The 15,818-nt window shown below is 49.7% G+C and overlaps 1 protein-coding gene across 1 annotated transcript; it reads left to right on the forward strand.

Moving 5' to 3' along the window:
• Positions 1–582: 582 nt before the first annotated feature.
• Positions 583–3,365, forward strand: LOC123103023 (leucine-rich repeat receptor-like protein kinase PXC1). The gene is made up of 2 exons (XM_044524508.1): positions 583–2,408; positions 2,498–3,365. The coding sequence occupies exons 1-2, from the start codon at positions 860–862 to the stop codon at positions 3,184–3,186; spliced, it is 2,238 nt and encodes a 745-aa protein (XP_044380443.1). The 5' UTR covers positions 583–859; the 3' UTR covers positions 3,187–3,365.
• Positions 3,366–15,818: the final 12,453 nt, after the last annotated feature.

Below are 15,818 nucleotides of genomic sequence, written 5' to 3' on the forward strand. Positions count from 1 at the left end.
AGGAGGAAAAAAAAGATGTGTGTGGGCATTAGTTGTTGTGCCCACATGTAGGTATGTGGGCTGGTTGCTGTCCATGCCACACGAGGCGTGTGGCACAACTACCCGATACACCACACGTGTGGCAGTTGTCGGGACCCTTCTTTTTTTGCTTTTGCTTCCCACCTCCATGCCACAGGCACGTGAGAAGTTGTTATTGCACGTCATATGAGGTGTTCTGCAAAAGAAAATGCGTGCACGGTTGCAAGTTTCTACACTTGAAACTGCACACAATGTTGAAGCACACGTCTTCTGTCAGGACAAACACCAACCTTTCCGTGTTGTCATTAACCAGGGAAATGGAATTGTGACATTGTGTGCATGGTATTCGGGACTATGAATTGTTGCAGTATAAGCCGTGTTTTAAACTGTTCATACGCAATTTACGGCTTTTGAGTTACTCCTTTGAGCTTTTGACTTTGGCTGTACTGTGACGAGACAAAGGAAGGCCCAGGGACGTGCCCGGCCTGTATGCTGCTGCTGTGCTAGGGCGGGCATAGGGGCCAACGGGCAGACAAGAACAGAGCGAAAGCGAAAAGTGGAAGCATCCTGACTGACACTGCCCTCACGGCTCATGACCACTCCACATCACTATCCCTCCCTCCCACTTCAAACACCACAGTCCGTCCTTCGGGTTCAAAAATCAAACGCACGGCGCTTCTCTTCCCCCAATGCAGATTGATGGAGCGGCAGGGATCATGGCTTTGGACCTTTGTTTCGCTGTGTGAGTGATGATTCCCTTTCCCGGTTTCCCCCCATTCCAATCTCATAGCTCAAGTAAAGAATCGTCGCCTCGCCTCGCCACAAGCCAAGGCCGGGGACAATGGCTCTGCGGTTCTTGGCGGTCCTGGGGTTCCTCTCCGCGGCGGCGGCGGCTGCGGTGCCGCGGCCTGAGCCGGAGGTGAAGCCGAGCGATACGGACGCGCTGGGCATGTTCCGGCACGCTGCCGACGCGCACGGCATCCTGGCCGGCAACTGGAGCACGCCCGACGCCTGCGCCGGCCGCTGGACCGGCGTGGGGTGCTCCTCCGACGGTCGCCGGGTCACCTCGCTCTCCCTCGGCTCGCTCGACCTGCGGGGCTCTCTCGACCCGCTCTCCCACCTCACCGAGCTCCGCGTGCTCGACCTCCGCGGGAACCGCCTCAACGGCACCCTCGACGGCCTCCTCCTCGGCGTCCCCAACCTCAAGCTCCTCTACCTCTCCCGCAACGACATCTCTGGCGCCGTCCCGGACGCCCTCGCGCGGCTCCCCCGCCTCGTCCGCCTTGACCTCGCCGACAACAGCCTGCGCGGGCCGATCCCGGCCGCCGCGCTCGCCAACCTTACCGACCTCCTCACGCTCAGGCTCCAGGACAACCTCCTCACCGGTCTGCTCCCGGACCTCGCCACCGCCCTGCCCCGCCTCGCGGACTTCAACGCCTCCAACAACCAGCTCTCCGGCAGGGTGCCCGACGCGGTGCGCGCCAAGTTCGGTCTCGCCTCGTTCGCCGGCAATGCCGGTCTTTGCGGGACGGTGCCGCCGCTGCCGTCCTGTTCTTTCATGCCGCGCGAGCCCGCCCCGACGTCGCCTTCCGCCCCTGCCTCGTCGTCGCAGTCCGTGGTGCCGTCCAACCCAGCCGCCTCCTCCTCCTCCTCGTCCGTTGCTTCGTCCTCACCGGCATTGGCCACACCAGAGGGAGCCTCTGGCAAGGGGGGCTTGAGCACAGGCGCGATTGCTGGGATTGCCGTCGGCAATGGCCTCTTCCTGTTCGCGCTGCTGTCGCTGCTGGTTGCATATTGCTGCTGTAGCACCGGCGGCGTCAGCGAGACAGCCAAGAAGAGGAAAAGAGGCGGCCGCGTTGGCCTGGAGGACGGAGACGGCGGGATGTTCGGCCACGGCAAGGGCATGCAGCCAGCTCGCCCGGGCAGCGCTGGCAGGTGCAGCGACGGCGGCGACAGCGACGGGGCACGCAGCAAATTGGTATTCTTCGGGGTCGACGGCGAAGGCGGTGGCAACGACGAAGCTGACGACGACGGGGCAAGCGACAGCAGCGCCGGACGGAGGGCAAGTGGTGGCTGGACAGCGCAACAGCAGGGGAGGAGGAGCAAGTTCGAGCTCGAGGAGCTGCTTCGCGCGTCGGCGGAGATGGTCGGTCGTGGTAGCCTCGGGACAGTGTACCGCGCGGCGCTGGGCGACGGCCGCATGGTGGCCGTGAAGCGGCTACGCGACGCCAACCCCTGCGCCCGCGACGAGTTCCACCGGTACATGGACCTCATCGGCCGCCTCCGCCACCCGAATCTCGTCCCCCTCAGGGCCTTCTACTACGCCAAGCAGGAGAAGCTCCTCATCTACGACTACCTCCCTAACGGCAACCTCCATGATCGCCTCCACGGTATCCTTGTTGAATGGCTAACATATTCTCGCTCCATTCCAACAGTGTCTGACACGATGTTCTTGCCATTGTCTGGTGAATGTGTGCAGGGCACCAGATGACAGGGGAGACGCCGTTGGACTGGACGTCGAGGGTGACGCTGCTGCTCGGCGCGGCGCGCGGGCTGGCCTGCATCCACCGGGAGTACCGCGACTCCACCATACCCCACGGCAACATCAAGTCCACCAATGTCCTGCTCGACAAGAACGGCGCCGCCTGCGTGACGGACTTCGGCCTAGCGCTGCTGCTCAGCCCGGCGCACGCCATTGCCCGCCTCGGCGGGTACATCGCGCCGGAGCAGTCGGGCGACCACAAGCGCCTCTCGCAGGAGGCAGACGTGTACAGCTTCGGCGTGCTCGTCCTAGAGGCGCTGACCGGCAAGGTGCCGGCGCAGCACCTGCAGCCGCTGCCGGACGCAGCCGGCAACAGCGCACAGAGGAAAGACAAGCAGGCGGCTGTGAGCCTCCCGGAGTGGGTGCGGTCGGTAGTGCGGGAGGAGTGGACAGCAGAGGTGTTCGACGCGGAGCTGCTCCGGTACAAGAACATCGAGGAGGAGATGGTGGCGCTGCTGCACATCGCGCTGGCGTGCGTGGCGCAGCTGCCGGGGCAGAGGCCCTCCATGGCCGACGTCGTGAGGATGATCGAGAGCGTTCCCGTGGACCAGTCGCCGCTCCCGGAGGAGGATGTATCAATGTCGCCCTCCATTGGCATCACCACGGACGATGGTCTCAGCTACTAGTTTTAGTTCAGTATCAGCTTTCCTCTTCCATAGCTAGTAGTAGCATTGAACTGAGGTTGCTTCGGTCAAGTACCTGTGCTTGGTGATGTTCTGGGTTGAAATGCATTTTCCTGGTTCCGTTCATGAAAATATTGAAATATTTATCGTCCTAATGCGTTGACACCCATGGTATTTCTGCATCTTAATATGTTTGGGTCAATTCAATAGCTCATTCTTCCAGCGTGATACTCCCCCGCCCGGTGAAGAGCGCATGTTTTGGTTAAAAATTTATTCATAAAAGAGTCTGCTTTTATTTTCTCAATGCATTTTAAAGTAGAAAAAATGAATTTCTCTCATCACACGGTAATCAACCAATAACATTCTATACATAGTCTTCTTAATTTCTACGTGCACTTAGCACATTGAAAGTTGGATAATTAAAAAGGAGAGAGATGATGACTTGCATCTTCGCAATGCATTTTCTACTACACTTCATAATTTGTCCTAAAATTTCTAAATGTTCACATTTCACCGGACGGAGGGACTATCATTACAATTAAGGATATCCCAAGATCCGGAAAACATGATCACAAGCAAAACTTGAGCTAGTCCTAAAGGCAAGATTAGGAATCAGATTTTACCGTTTATCATTCCACGGGTGCATATGAGTTTTGCACTGAATCGCATATTCCAGAGTCATAACGGTTATAACATAGAATATAAACTCTTCATTATAAACATGAAAAAATACAATATTATTAACTGTAGGGCATATTTTCAACATCTCGGTCAACCGTATGGCCATGGGGTGCTCCGGTAGCGAGCTGCTCCTCGGCTTCCATGAGTGGCACTTGGTCTGGACAGTCGGCGTGAAGGGTGAAGGGGTGACGATGCCGACCCGAGGAGGATCTTCGAGCTCTAACCACTCTTCCTACAAGTTTTTGTTGGTCTCGACAAAATATCCCTCCAAGTATTTGGCAGATAAGAAGGATGGCAAAGTGAACAAAGGTATATGTGATATACATGTTATTGATGTGTACCTTACTAATGCTCGTAGTAGCACCTGGGTATTTGATACTGGTTCTGTTGCTAATATTTGCAACTCGAAACAGGGACTACGGATTATGCAAAGATTAGCTAAGGACGAGGTGATGATGCGCGTGGGAAACGGTTCCAAAGTCGATGTGATCGTGGTCGGCACGCTACCTCTACATCTACCATCAGGATTAGTTTTAGACCTAAATAATTGTTATTTGGTGCCAGCGTTGAGCATGAACATTATATCTGGATCTTGTTTGATGCGAGATGGTTATTCATTTAAATCAGAGAATAATGGTTGTTCTATTTATATGAGTAATATCTTTTATGGTCATGCACCCTTGAAGAGTGGTCTATTTTTATTGAATCTCGATAGTAGTGATACACATATTCATAGTGTTGAAACCAAAAGATGCAGAGTTGATAACGATAGTGCAACTTATTTGTGGCACTGCCGTTTAGGTCATATCGGTGTAAAGCGCATGAAGAAACTCCATACTGATGGGCTTTTGGAATCACTTGATTATGAATCACTTGGTACTTGCGAACCGTGCCTCATGGGCAAGATGACTAAAACGCCGTTCTCCGGAACTATGGAGCGAGTGACTGATTTGTTGGAAATCATACATACTGATGTTTGTGGTCCAATGAATGTTGAGGCTCGTGGCGGATATCGTTATTTTCTCACCTTCACAGATGATTTGAGTAGATATGGGTATATCTACTTAATGAAACACAAGTCTGAAACATTTGAAAAGTTCAAAGAATTTCAGAGTGAAGTGGAAAATCATCATAACAAGAAAATAAAGTCTCTACGATTTGATCGTGGAGGAGAATATTTGAGTTACGAGTTTGGTCTACACTTGAAACAATGCGGAATAGTTTCACAACTCACGCCACCCGGAACACCACAACGAAATGGTGTGTCCGAACGTCGTAATCGTACTTTACTTGATATGGTGCGATCTATGATATCTCTTACTGATTTACCGCTATCGTTTTGGGGTTATGCTTTAGAGACGGTCGCATTCACGTTAAATAGGGCACCATCAAAATCCGTTGAGACGACGCCTTATGAACTGTGGTTTGGCAAGAAACCAAAGTTGTCGTTTCTTAAAGTTTGGGGCTGCGATGCTTATGTGAAGAAACTTCAACCAGATAAGCTCGAACCCAAATCGGAGAAATGTGTCTTCATAGGATTCCCAAAAGAGACTATTGGGTACACCTTCTATCACAGATCTGAAGGCAAGATTTTCGTTGCTAAAATCGGATCCTTTCTAGAGAAGGAGTTTCTCTCGAAAGAAGTGAGTGGGAGGAAAGTAGAACTTGATGAGATAACTGTATCTACTCCCTTATTGGAAAGTAGTTCATCACAAGAACCGGTTCCTGTGACATTGTGACGCTCCCGATTCAATCGTACACTAATCATGCACGCAAATGTGTACGATCAAGATCAGGGACTCACGGGAAGATATCACAACACAACTCTAAAACATAAATAAGTCATACAAGCATCATAATACAAGCCAGGGGCCTCGAGGGCTCGAATACAAGTGCTCGATCATAGACGAGTCAGCGGAAGCAACAATATCTGAGTACAGACATAAGTTGAACAAGTTTGCCTTAAGAAGGCTAGCACAAACTGGGATACAGATCGAAAGAGGCGCAGGCCTCCTGCCTGGAATCCTCCTAACTACTCCTGGTCGTCGTCAGCGGCCTGCACGTAGTAGTAGGCACCTCCAGTGTAGTAGTCGTCGTCGATGGTGGCGTCTGGCTCCTGGGCTCCAGCATCTGGTTGCGCCAACCAGGTAGAAGGGAAAGGGGGAAAAGAGGGGAGAAAGCAACCGTGAGTACTCATCCAAAGTACTCGCAAGCAAGGAACTACACTACATATGCATGGGTATATGTGTAAGGAGGCCATATCAGTGGACTGAACTGCAGAATGCCACAATAAGAGGGGGATAGCTAGTCCTATCGAAGACTACGCTTCTGGAAGCCTTCGTCTTGCATCATGTAGAAGAGAGTAGATTGAAGTCCTCCAAGTAGCATCTCCAAGTAGCATCTCCAGTAGCATCGCATAGCATAATCCTACCCGGCGATCCTCTCCTCGTCGCCCTGTTAGAGAGTGATCACCGGGTTGTATCTGGCACTTGGAAGGGTGTGTTTTATTAAGTATCCGCTTCTAGTTGTCATAAGGTCAAGGTACAACTCCAGGTCGTCCTTTTACCGAGGGACACGGCTATTCGAATAGATAAACTTCCCTACAGGGGTGCACCACATAACCCAACACGCTCGATCCCATTTGGCCGGACACAGTTTCTTGGGTCATGCCCAGCCTCGGAAGATCAACATGTCGCAGCCCCACCTAGGCACAACAGAGAGGTCAGCCCGTCGGTCTAAATCCTATGCACGCAGGGGTCTGGGCCCATCGCCCATTGCACACCTGCACGTTGCGAGGGCGGCCGGAAGCAGATCTAGCCCCCTTAATACAAGAGCAGGATTACGTTCCAATCCGGCGCGCGCCGCTCCGTCGCTGACGTCAAGAAGGCTTCTGCTGATACCACGACGTCGGGATACCCATAACTACTCCCGCGTAGATGGTTAGTGCGTATAGACCAAATGGCCAGACTCAGATCAAATACCAAGATCTCGTTAAGCGTGTTATTATGAAGCAAACGCGGACGCCGACCAGGGCCAGGCCCACCTCTCGCCTAGGTGGTCTCAACCTGCCCTGTCGCTCCGCCACAAAGATCCACACAGAGGGCCGTCGGGACAAAGGTCCTTTCAGCCCCAATCCGTGAATCACTCGCGGGTACTCTTCGAGCGGACCCGACTTTAGTCACCATCTGTATAGTATGTATGTATGTATAGTATATACCCGTGATCACCTCCCAAGTGATCACGGCCCGATAGTATAGCAAGGCAGACTGACAAGAATGTAGGGCCAATGATGATAAACTAGCATCCTATACTAAGCATTTAGGATTGCAGGTAAGGTATCAATAGATGTAGCAACAATGTCAGGCTATGCATTAGAATAAGAGTAACCGAACAGTAACATGCTACACTACTCTAATGCAAGCAGTATAGTGAAGAATAGGCGATATCTGGTGATCAAGGGGGGGGGCTTGCCTGGTTGCTCAGTCAAGAAGGAGGGGTCGTCGGTGACGTAGTCGTCCATAGGGGCATCAGCATCGTCACGGGGTCTACCGGAGAGAAGAGAGGGAGAAATAGTAAATACATAGCAAGCAAGTGCATAACGGGACAACAAGCAGAGCTAGACATCTTCTAACGCGGTATGAGGGGATACCGGTGAAGGGGGGAAACATCCGGGAAAGTGTCCCCGGTGTTCCGTGTTTTCGGACAGATGAACCGGAGGTGAAATGTTGCAGGTTCACTATGTTAGGGACGCGAGGCGGATGAACGGGCTGTGTATCCGGATCCGTCTGGTCGTTCTGAGCAACTTTTATGTACAAAGTTTTATCATCCGTGCTACGGTCTATTTTATATTAATTTTAAAAGATTTAAATCATTTTAGGATTAACAGAATTAATTAAATCAAAAAGGCATTTATGACGTCATCATGACATCAGCATGATGCGAGCGGTCAAAGTTGACCATTGACCAGTCAACTAATGGGTGGGTCCCGCATGTCATAGACTGTTATCCAAATTGACAGTAGTTAGATCTATTAGCAGGTTAATTAGGTTTAATTAACTAGATTAATTAAGTTAATTAATTCTTTAATTAATTAATTAATTAATATTTTTATTATTGTTATTTTTTATTCCTTTTCTTTTTTTATAAAAACGTTCTGGGCGTGGGGCCCCCTGTCATAGGCTCACAAGGGCCAAAAGCGGGTGTGGGCTAACGGGTTAACGAGCGCAGCCCAGATGGGTGGACCCGGCAGGGGCCGGATCTGGGAAGCGGTGACCACGGCGAGGTCATGGCCGGAGCGGGGCGCGCCGGCCGTGGCCTGTGGAGAGGCAACCGCGGGGAGGAGCGCTCGGGGCCGGCGCTGTCGGGGAGCAGGGGGACGGAGGCGAGGGCGCCGTCGACGGGGCGAGCGAGGAGCGGTGGTGCTCGCGCGGGGACAGAGGGGAGAGGGAACCGGCGCGGGAGTGAGGCAACGGTGCGGGGCGAGGCCACGGTGAGCGCGGGCGGGGCGCGTCTTGAGGCCGGACGGGGCAGGCGCGGGCGGAGGCGTCGAGGGCTCGGGGCGGCCGGCGTGGTACGGCGCCGTGAGGCCAGGCGGGGACGGGCCGGGCGAGGGAGAGAGAGGAGGGGCGCGGGGGTGCTCACTGCGGGGAGTAGGGTCCGGGCAGCGGGCTCGATGGAGTTCGGGGAAGTCCGACGAGGGAGATCCGGCGAGGTCGACGAGGCGACGGCGATGTAGCTCCGGGCGGGGTTGACGAGCAGCGACGGCGGCGCGACGTCGGGGCTTGGGGCGCCGCGGGAAGAGACGGAAGGCGGGCCGGCGTGGTGGCTCCGGCGACGGGAGGCCTGCGGGCGGCGGCACGGCGTCGATGGGGGTTCGGGCGACGGGGTGGCGGGATCGAGGCCAATCCCGATCCAGATCGGGGGGGGAAGAGGAGAGGTGGATCGGGGGGGGGGAATGGACCGGTTAGGGTTAGGTTACGGGGGTGGGGTGGTTATAGGCCAGGGGGAAATTGGGCCGGTTAGCTGGGTCGTGGCCCAGTGGGGGGGAAGTTCTTCCTTTTTTTATATTTTGTTTTCTGTTTTGCATTTTCTTTTATTATTTCTCTTTTCTGTTTTAATTCATTTTAAAATATTCAGGCACTTTCAAAAAAATATGCTTTCTTTATTATAATTACCCTTGTAATATTCGGCAACCACCGAACATTTTTGTTTCAACTTTGAAAACGTTTGTTGTTTGACATATTTAGAATTTAAATTTTGAAACGGTTTCGAATCATTGCGAGGTTAGCAACAGTAACCGAGGTGATGTGGAATGATTAGCGTGGGATTACTGTAGCATGATTATCCGGGCGTCACAATTCTCCTCCACTACAAGAAATCTCGTCCCGAGATTTAAGAGGGGAGTAAGGGGGAAAGTTTTGGTTACGAAATTCTAGCGAGTGTTCCCAGTCTTGGTTGCTCTCCTCAAAGAGGTCGATCCATTATGTTGATGTCTTCGTTTCTCTGCTTCAAGCCACCATGACCAAGTTGTCATCCTTTCTTCGGGATCTCCGTCGTCCTACGAACGCGACCAAGGGGAAAAAAACTTCGGAAGAACGCATCTCCACAAAGCTGGGAATCTGACGGTGAACTCAATGGGAAATACACAAGGTACCCCACGAGTTGTATTTCAGTGAATTCGTTGAGTGCAATATACGCTGGTACCAAAGTTTCAAATGGGTAGGCAATCATTCGATGACTAGACAGAAGCTAGAATGGGGGTTTGAACAACGAGAATAACATGGTGTTTGATCCCAGGATGAATAATGGTATAGTATTTAGCTCGTGAATCTCACATGAAGCCAGGTGCAAAGGATACATTAGAATCCGGGTTGTGAAGAAGAGTCAGGTTTCGATCCAGTGGATCTGTGGGTTATGGGCCCACCATGTGGGTTGAAAGTAGGAAAGGTGGTGACATCTTGCATAGCCGCGACAGGGAGGCATGTCAGTGGATAGCTTGTCAGCTATGTCGGCAACAATGTCGGTACCAAGGACGAGGAACAAAGAGAAACCATTTTCCCGCTCGTTGAACGAGGCGAACCAATTGGCAAAGTTCTCACCCATCGGTGGTTACCGGAATGTCATCAACAATAGTAACAGGGTCTTACAGACAGAGTGGTACAATAAGGTGCTTACCTAAGCAGGAGAATATTACTGCTTAGGTCATGTAGATCACAAGAAAGGTTAAACCAAACAATGGAAAGGAAAATATGATTATCAGATTAAACAGAACAATGGAGAGGAAAATGTGTTAAAACACATATTTCAGGGGTATTTCCTTCCCAAGGTCAAACAGAGCATGATATCCATGACAGGATAGAAAGTAGAAAACCATTTATGTAAGGGGAGAGGAATTTCATGATATTACCCATACAGCGGTGTTTGGATAATTGAGCAGGAAACATTTAGCATTGGGCTTCAAATGTTCTTGTTGAAAATCGGAGTACCACAGACATGCTTCGAGATAGTATTGACATGGTCTTCAAGCAAAGGTCAGACTTTGGATACAGGAAGGATCCATCAGGAACAACTTGTAGAATAAGTCTTACAATTTCCTCGTGGAAGAATGGATAACCTTGCTAATAAGGAAACTATAACAGCAGTTCATCCGGCCAAGTGTGCTGGGCATGCCATCACCTTACCGGGTCATAAAAGACCAGTGTTATAACTCTTGGAAAAATGTTCCAACCATCATATCTGACCGAGATTCAGATCCGATCAGTGTTAGGATACCTCAAACTCACGATGCTTGAGGAGAAAAGGTGCGATACAAATTGACGAGATGACATCGAAGATTCTCGGGAGATGAACCATGGAAGCCAGTTCCGAAACAAGAGTTCATCGGTAAACCAACGAGAGGATGAGGAGGTGGCTGATGGAATCAGCGACAATTCATCGAGATTAACAAAAGATGGATTTCCGCATTTATGTGAACAAGGAGATAACATTTGTTAGATCAAATGGTATCATGATGTATGCTCGAGGAAAACATACACAATTAAACATTGGTTGAAAGGTGCACCCGAAATATGGGCTGGGTTGCACAACCAACGTCGGAATGGTGATTCAATAATCAAATGTTTAAAAATGAACAACCAACCATTAACTTCAAAGCAATAGGGTTGCTAGAAGAGCAGAATCCAAATTGCAACGTTCATCTGTTGGTATCCTGGTTAGAACCAACACGGGGACCAAGAAAGAATGGTGATGGCGAGAAGCATCGCTGCAACAAGAATTTCTTAAGAGGTGGTGAAATTCTCACGACCTTCTAAAAAAAGGTGGTAATTTTCCAAGGTAAAGAAGAACAATGCTGGGTAGCAAGGATCTCAAGGTACAACACAAAACACGAACAAGTTTGTGTTGGAGGGGAGGCATTAAAGTGGTCGATGACAACACAATTCATCGAAGGCAAGGATGGTATTTCTCATCATGAATTCAATAGATATCCAGGAAGGAGTCAAGATGTTGATGATGATCACGACAAATTTTGTCGAGAGGCTCCACGAAGATGTAATCCATCGGCGATGACATCAAGTTAAAGGAATTATGAAGCAAAAGGTTATTGGAACCATGGGTACGACACAAACTTAAAATCAAGCTTGTTGTTCAAGGTGAAATGATATGATGAGGAAAATCGACGTAAGCTTAGCTCATCGTCGAAAATTGTGCTCCGGGAAGAAAGGACCAGGTAGCATAGTTAAAATTTAGCACAAAATGATATAGCCGATCAGGCTAGGAATGACGTGATGGAGTATTAAACTTCTCATCCACAATGTACTAGGAGTACTGAATCACAGGGGCGATTCGATTCGCTAATCGGTGTTCTCGGTTGACGACAACCAAGAACCCGTGGAGTGACTAAGACGGGGAAAGGCACTACTTCATCAGAAATGCATAAGATGTAGGGCAATCGGTTGATATCCTCGAGATACTAGGGGGTTAGTACTCGAAGGTAGATCAAGATAGAGGTTGGATGGGTGTATTGATCTGTAGAGGACAAGTGGTTTAACTTGTCCGAGAAATGGAATCAAGTAGAAAATATGGTCGGATCCATGATTGCAAAGGATCAATTCACAGATTCCAAATGATACTATAACAAGGAAATAGTTATTATTACAAGAAGCTTCCATGATAGGATCTACATCGTGTCCATGGGCATGAACACAAAGTTCAAGGTCGACTCCCACTTCTCCAATGTATAACCTTCCATTCACGTCTCGCTTTGATAAAGGCATTAGTGTTGAAAGTTTTACCTGGTGAAATACCAGATGAGTATGACTCGTGAAAACTTCCGAGTTCACACATATAAAGGAAGGCATAGGTTCCACCCGTCAGGGTATCGTGGAAAAATATACCACAAGCTTCAATAGTAAGTACCACCAGCTCGAAAGCAGAGCATGGTTGGCCAAGCAGATGATACAATTTACCAAAGGCACTATGTATCAGGGGAAGAACTCACCAGGTGATTGAATATGAAGGACACTGTCGGATAACAATCCAACAATGGATCGGGTGATCCACAACGTAGCTGATGTGAGTATTGGTACTCCATCAGAGAAAGAAAAAATGCACGAGCATCATATTATAGAACATCGGAATAATTCGATGCTTAGATAACAAAGGAATTACGATTTCCAAAACAAAGGATCAGAAGCAGTCGCTCTGATCAAGGATGGATAAGTTGGACAGACCAGAGGCACAATTGGCGACAAATAGTTTGGTCGAGAACCAGCTCATGTTCAAAAATGATGTCTGAGTCGGAAAGATAATTTAGAAGGGTTGATAGATGATTGTGTGCATTCGCACACATATTGAATCAATAGGATCAAAATGACGGTGTCAAAAGATACTAGTGAATATTGCCAGATATATGGGAAGCATCCATAATGCTAGTAGACAAGTATTTGCAGAGCAATAAAGCTGCTAAGGATTTTCGCAGGATTGAATATTATTTCAAAGACTTTTGTGAAACACCTGAACAACTGGGATGAGCGGATACTTGAAAGGTGCGAGAAATTTATTCTTAGGGGTATTCAGGTGACAAAGAACAGCAAGGCGATAAGCTCAAAGGATTATCGAAACAACGACGAGTGTTTCGAGGTATCTGGTAATAACAAGACCAACTGGGGATGAATGTAATAATAACAACTGCAAGTAGTTATCCATAAGGGTTGACGGTGGAAGGGGAATTGCAAATGCGATGAACATAAGTTCTCGGGTTAACAGCGGAGAGTATCTTCAGGGTCTTCACGTGCCGCAGACGACCATCATTAATAAGGGGCTCTCCGGGTGAAAGCGATAACGAGATCCTAATGTTAGATTTAGCAAAAATTATTTAACCCGAATAGAAGAGAGATCAGAGTCCCAGAGTATAGGTCGAGGAATAAAAGATCCTAGTACCACCCGATGGCGACGTGGGCCCGTAAGGCACACAGCCAAGTTAGTAAAAGTTTTGTAATGTCTAGACTCAACTTCGGCCAAGGAGTGTGGAAGGGGGATTCCTACAGGCAGTCGGCTCTGATACCAACTTGTGACGCCCCCGATTCAATCGTACACTAATCATGCACGCAAATGTGTACGATCAAGATCAGGGACTCATGGGAAGATATCACAACACAACTCTACAAATAAAATAAGTCATACAAGCATCATAATACAAGCCAGGGGCCTCGAGGGCTCGAATACAAGTGCTCGATCATAGACGAGTCAGCGGAAGCAACAATATCTGAGTACAGACATAAGTTAAACAAGTTTGCCTTAAGAAGGCTAGCACAAACTAGGGATACAGATCGAAAGAGGCGCAGGCCTCCTGCCTGGGATCCTCCTAACTACTCCTGGTCATCGTCAGCCGCCTGCACGTAGTAGTAGGCACCTCCAGTGTAGTAGTCGTCGTCGACGTGGCGTCTGCCTCCTGGGCTCCAGCATCTGGTTGCGACAACCAGGTAGAAGGGAAAGGGGGAAAGGGGGGGAGAAAGCAACCGTGAGTACTCATCCAAAGTACTCGCAAGCAAGGAACTACACTACATATGCATGGGTATATGTGTAAGGAGGCCATATCAGTGGACTGAACTGCAGAATGCCAGAATAAGAGGGGGATAGCTAATCCTATCGAAGACTACGCTTCTGGCAGCCTTCGTCTTGTAGCATGTAGAAGAGAGTAGATTGAAGTCCTCCAAGTAGCATCTCCAAGTAGCATCTCCAAGTAGCATCTCCAAGTAGTATCTCAAGTAGCATCGCATAGCATAATCCAACCCGGCGATCCTCTCCTCGTCGCCCTGTTAGAGAGCGATCACCGGGTTGTATCTGGGAACTTGGAAGGGTGTGTTTTATTAAGTATCCGGTTCTAGTTGTCATAAGGTCAAGGTACAACTCCAAGTCGTCCTGTTACCGAAGATCACGGCTATTCGAATAGATTAACTTCCCTGCAGGGGTGCACCACATAACCCAACACGCTCGATCCCATTTGGCCGGACACACTTTCCTGGGTCATGCCCGGCCTCGGAAGATCAACACGTCGCAGCCCCACCTAGGCACAACAGAGAGGCCAGCACGCCGGTCTAAACCTAAGCGCGCAGGGGTCTGGGCCCATCGCCCTGAGCACACCTGCACGTTGCGTAGGCGGCCGGAAGCAGACCTAGCCCTCATACAAGGCAGTGCGTTACCAGTCCAACCCGGCGCGCGCCGCTCCGTCGCTGACGTCAGAAGTGCTTCGGCTGATACCACGACGTCGGGATACCCATAACTACTCCCGCGTAGATGGTTAGTGCGTATAGGCTCGTAGCCAGACTCAGATCAAATACCAAGATCTCGTTAAGCGTGTTAAGTATCCGCGAACACCGAACAAGGGCCAGGCCCACCTGTCTCCTAGGTGGTCTCAACCTGCCCTGTCGCTCCGCCACAAAGTAACAGTCGGGGCCGTCGGGAACCAGGCCCACCACTACCGGATGGAGCCACCTGCCTTTCAGCCCCCTCGTCAGAATCACTTGCGGGTACTCAATGAGCTGACCCGACTTTAGTCACCATCTGTATAGTATGTATGTATGTATAGTATATACCCGTGATCACCTCCCAAGTGATCACGGCCTGATAGTATAGCAAGGCAGACTGACCAGAATGTAGGGCCAATGATGATAAACTAGCATCCTATACTAAGCATTTAGGATTGCGGGTAAGGTATCAATGATGTAGCAACAATGACAGGCTATGCATCAGAATAGGAGTAACCGAACAGTAACATGCTACACTACTCTAATGCAAGCAGTATAGAGAAGAATAGGCGATATCTGGTGATCAAGGGGGGGCTTGCCTGGTTGCTCTGGCAAGAGATAGGGGTCCTCAACTCCGTAGTCGAACTGGGCAGCAGCAGCGTCGGTCTCGTAGTCTACCGGAGAGAAGAGGGGGAAGAAACAATGAATACCAAGTAAACAGATGCATATCGATGCATGACATGTCAAGTAACGATGCTAGGGTGTGCCCAATCGCGGTAGTAGGTGATACAGACGAAGGGGGAAAAACATCCGGGAAAGTATTCCCGGTGTTCCGTGTTTTCGGACAGATGAACCGGAGGTGAAATGTTGCAGGTTCACTATGTTAGGGACGCGTGGCGGATGAACGGGCTGTGTATCCGGATCCGTCTCGTCGTTCTGAGCAACTTTTATGTACAAAGTTTTATCATCCGTGCTACGGTCTATTTTATATTAATTTTAAAAGATTTAAATCATTTTAGGATTAACAGAATTAATTAAATCAAAAAGGCATTTATGACGTCATCATGACATCAGCATGATGCGAGCGGTCAACAGGGGCGTTGACTGGTCAAACTGACGTGTGGGTCCAGCGGGGCCCACCTGTCATACCCTGTTTAGGCTAATCAGTTTTAGCTAAACTAATCAGAGTTTAATTAGACTAATTAGTTA

Source organism: Triticum aestivum, chromosome 5A (genome assembly GCF_018294505.1).
Source record: "Triticum aestivum cultivar Chinese Spring chromosome 5A, IWGSC CS RefSeq v2.1, whole genome shotgun sequence".
NCBI lineage: Eukaryota > Viridiplantae > Streptophyta > Magnoliopsida > Poales > Poaceae > Triticum > Triticum aestivum.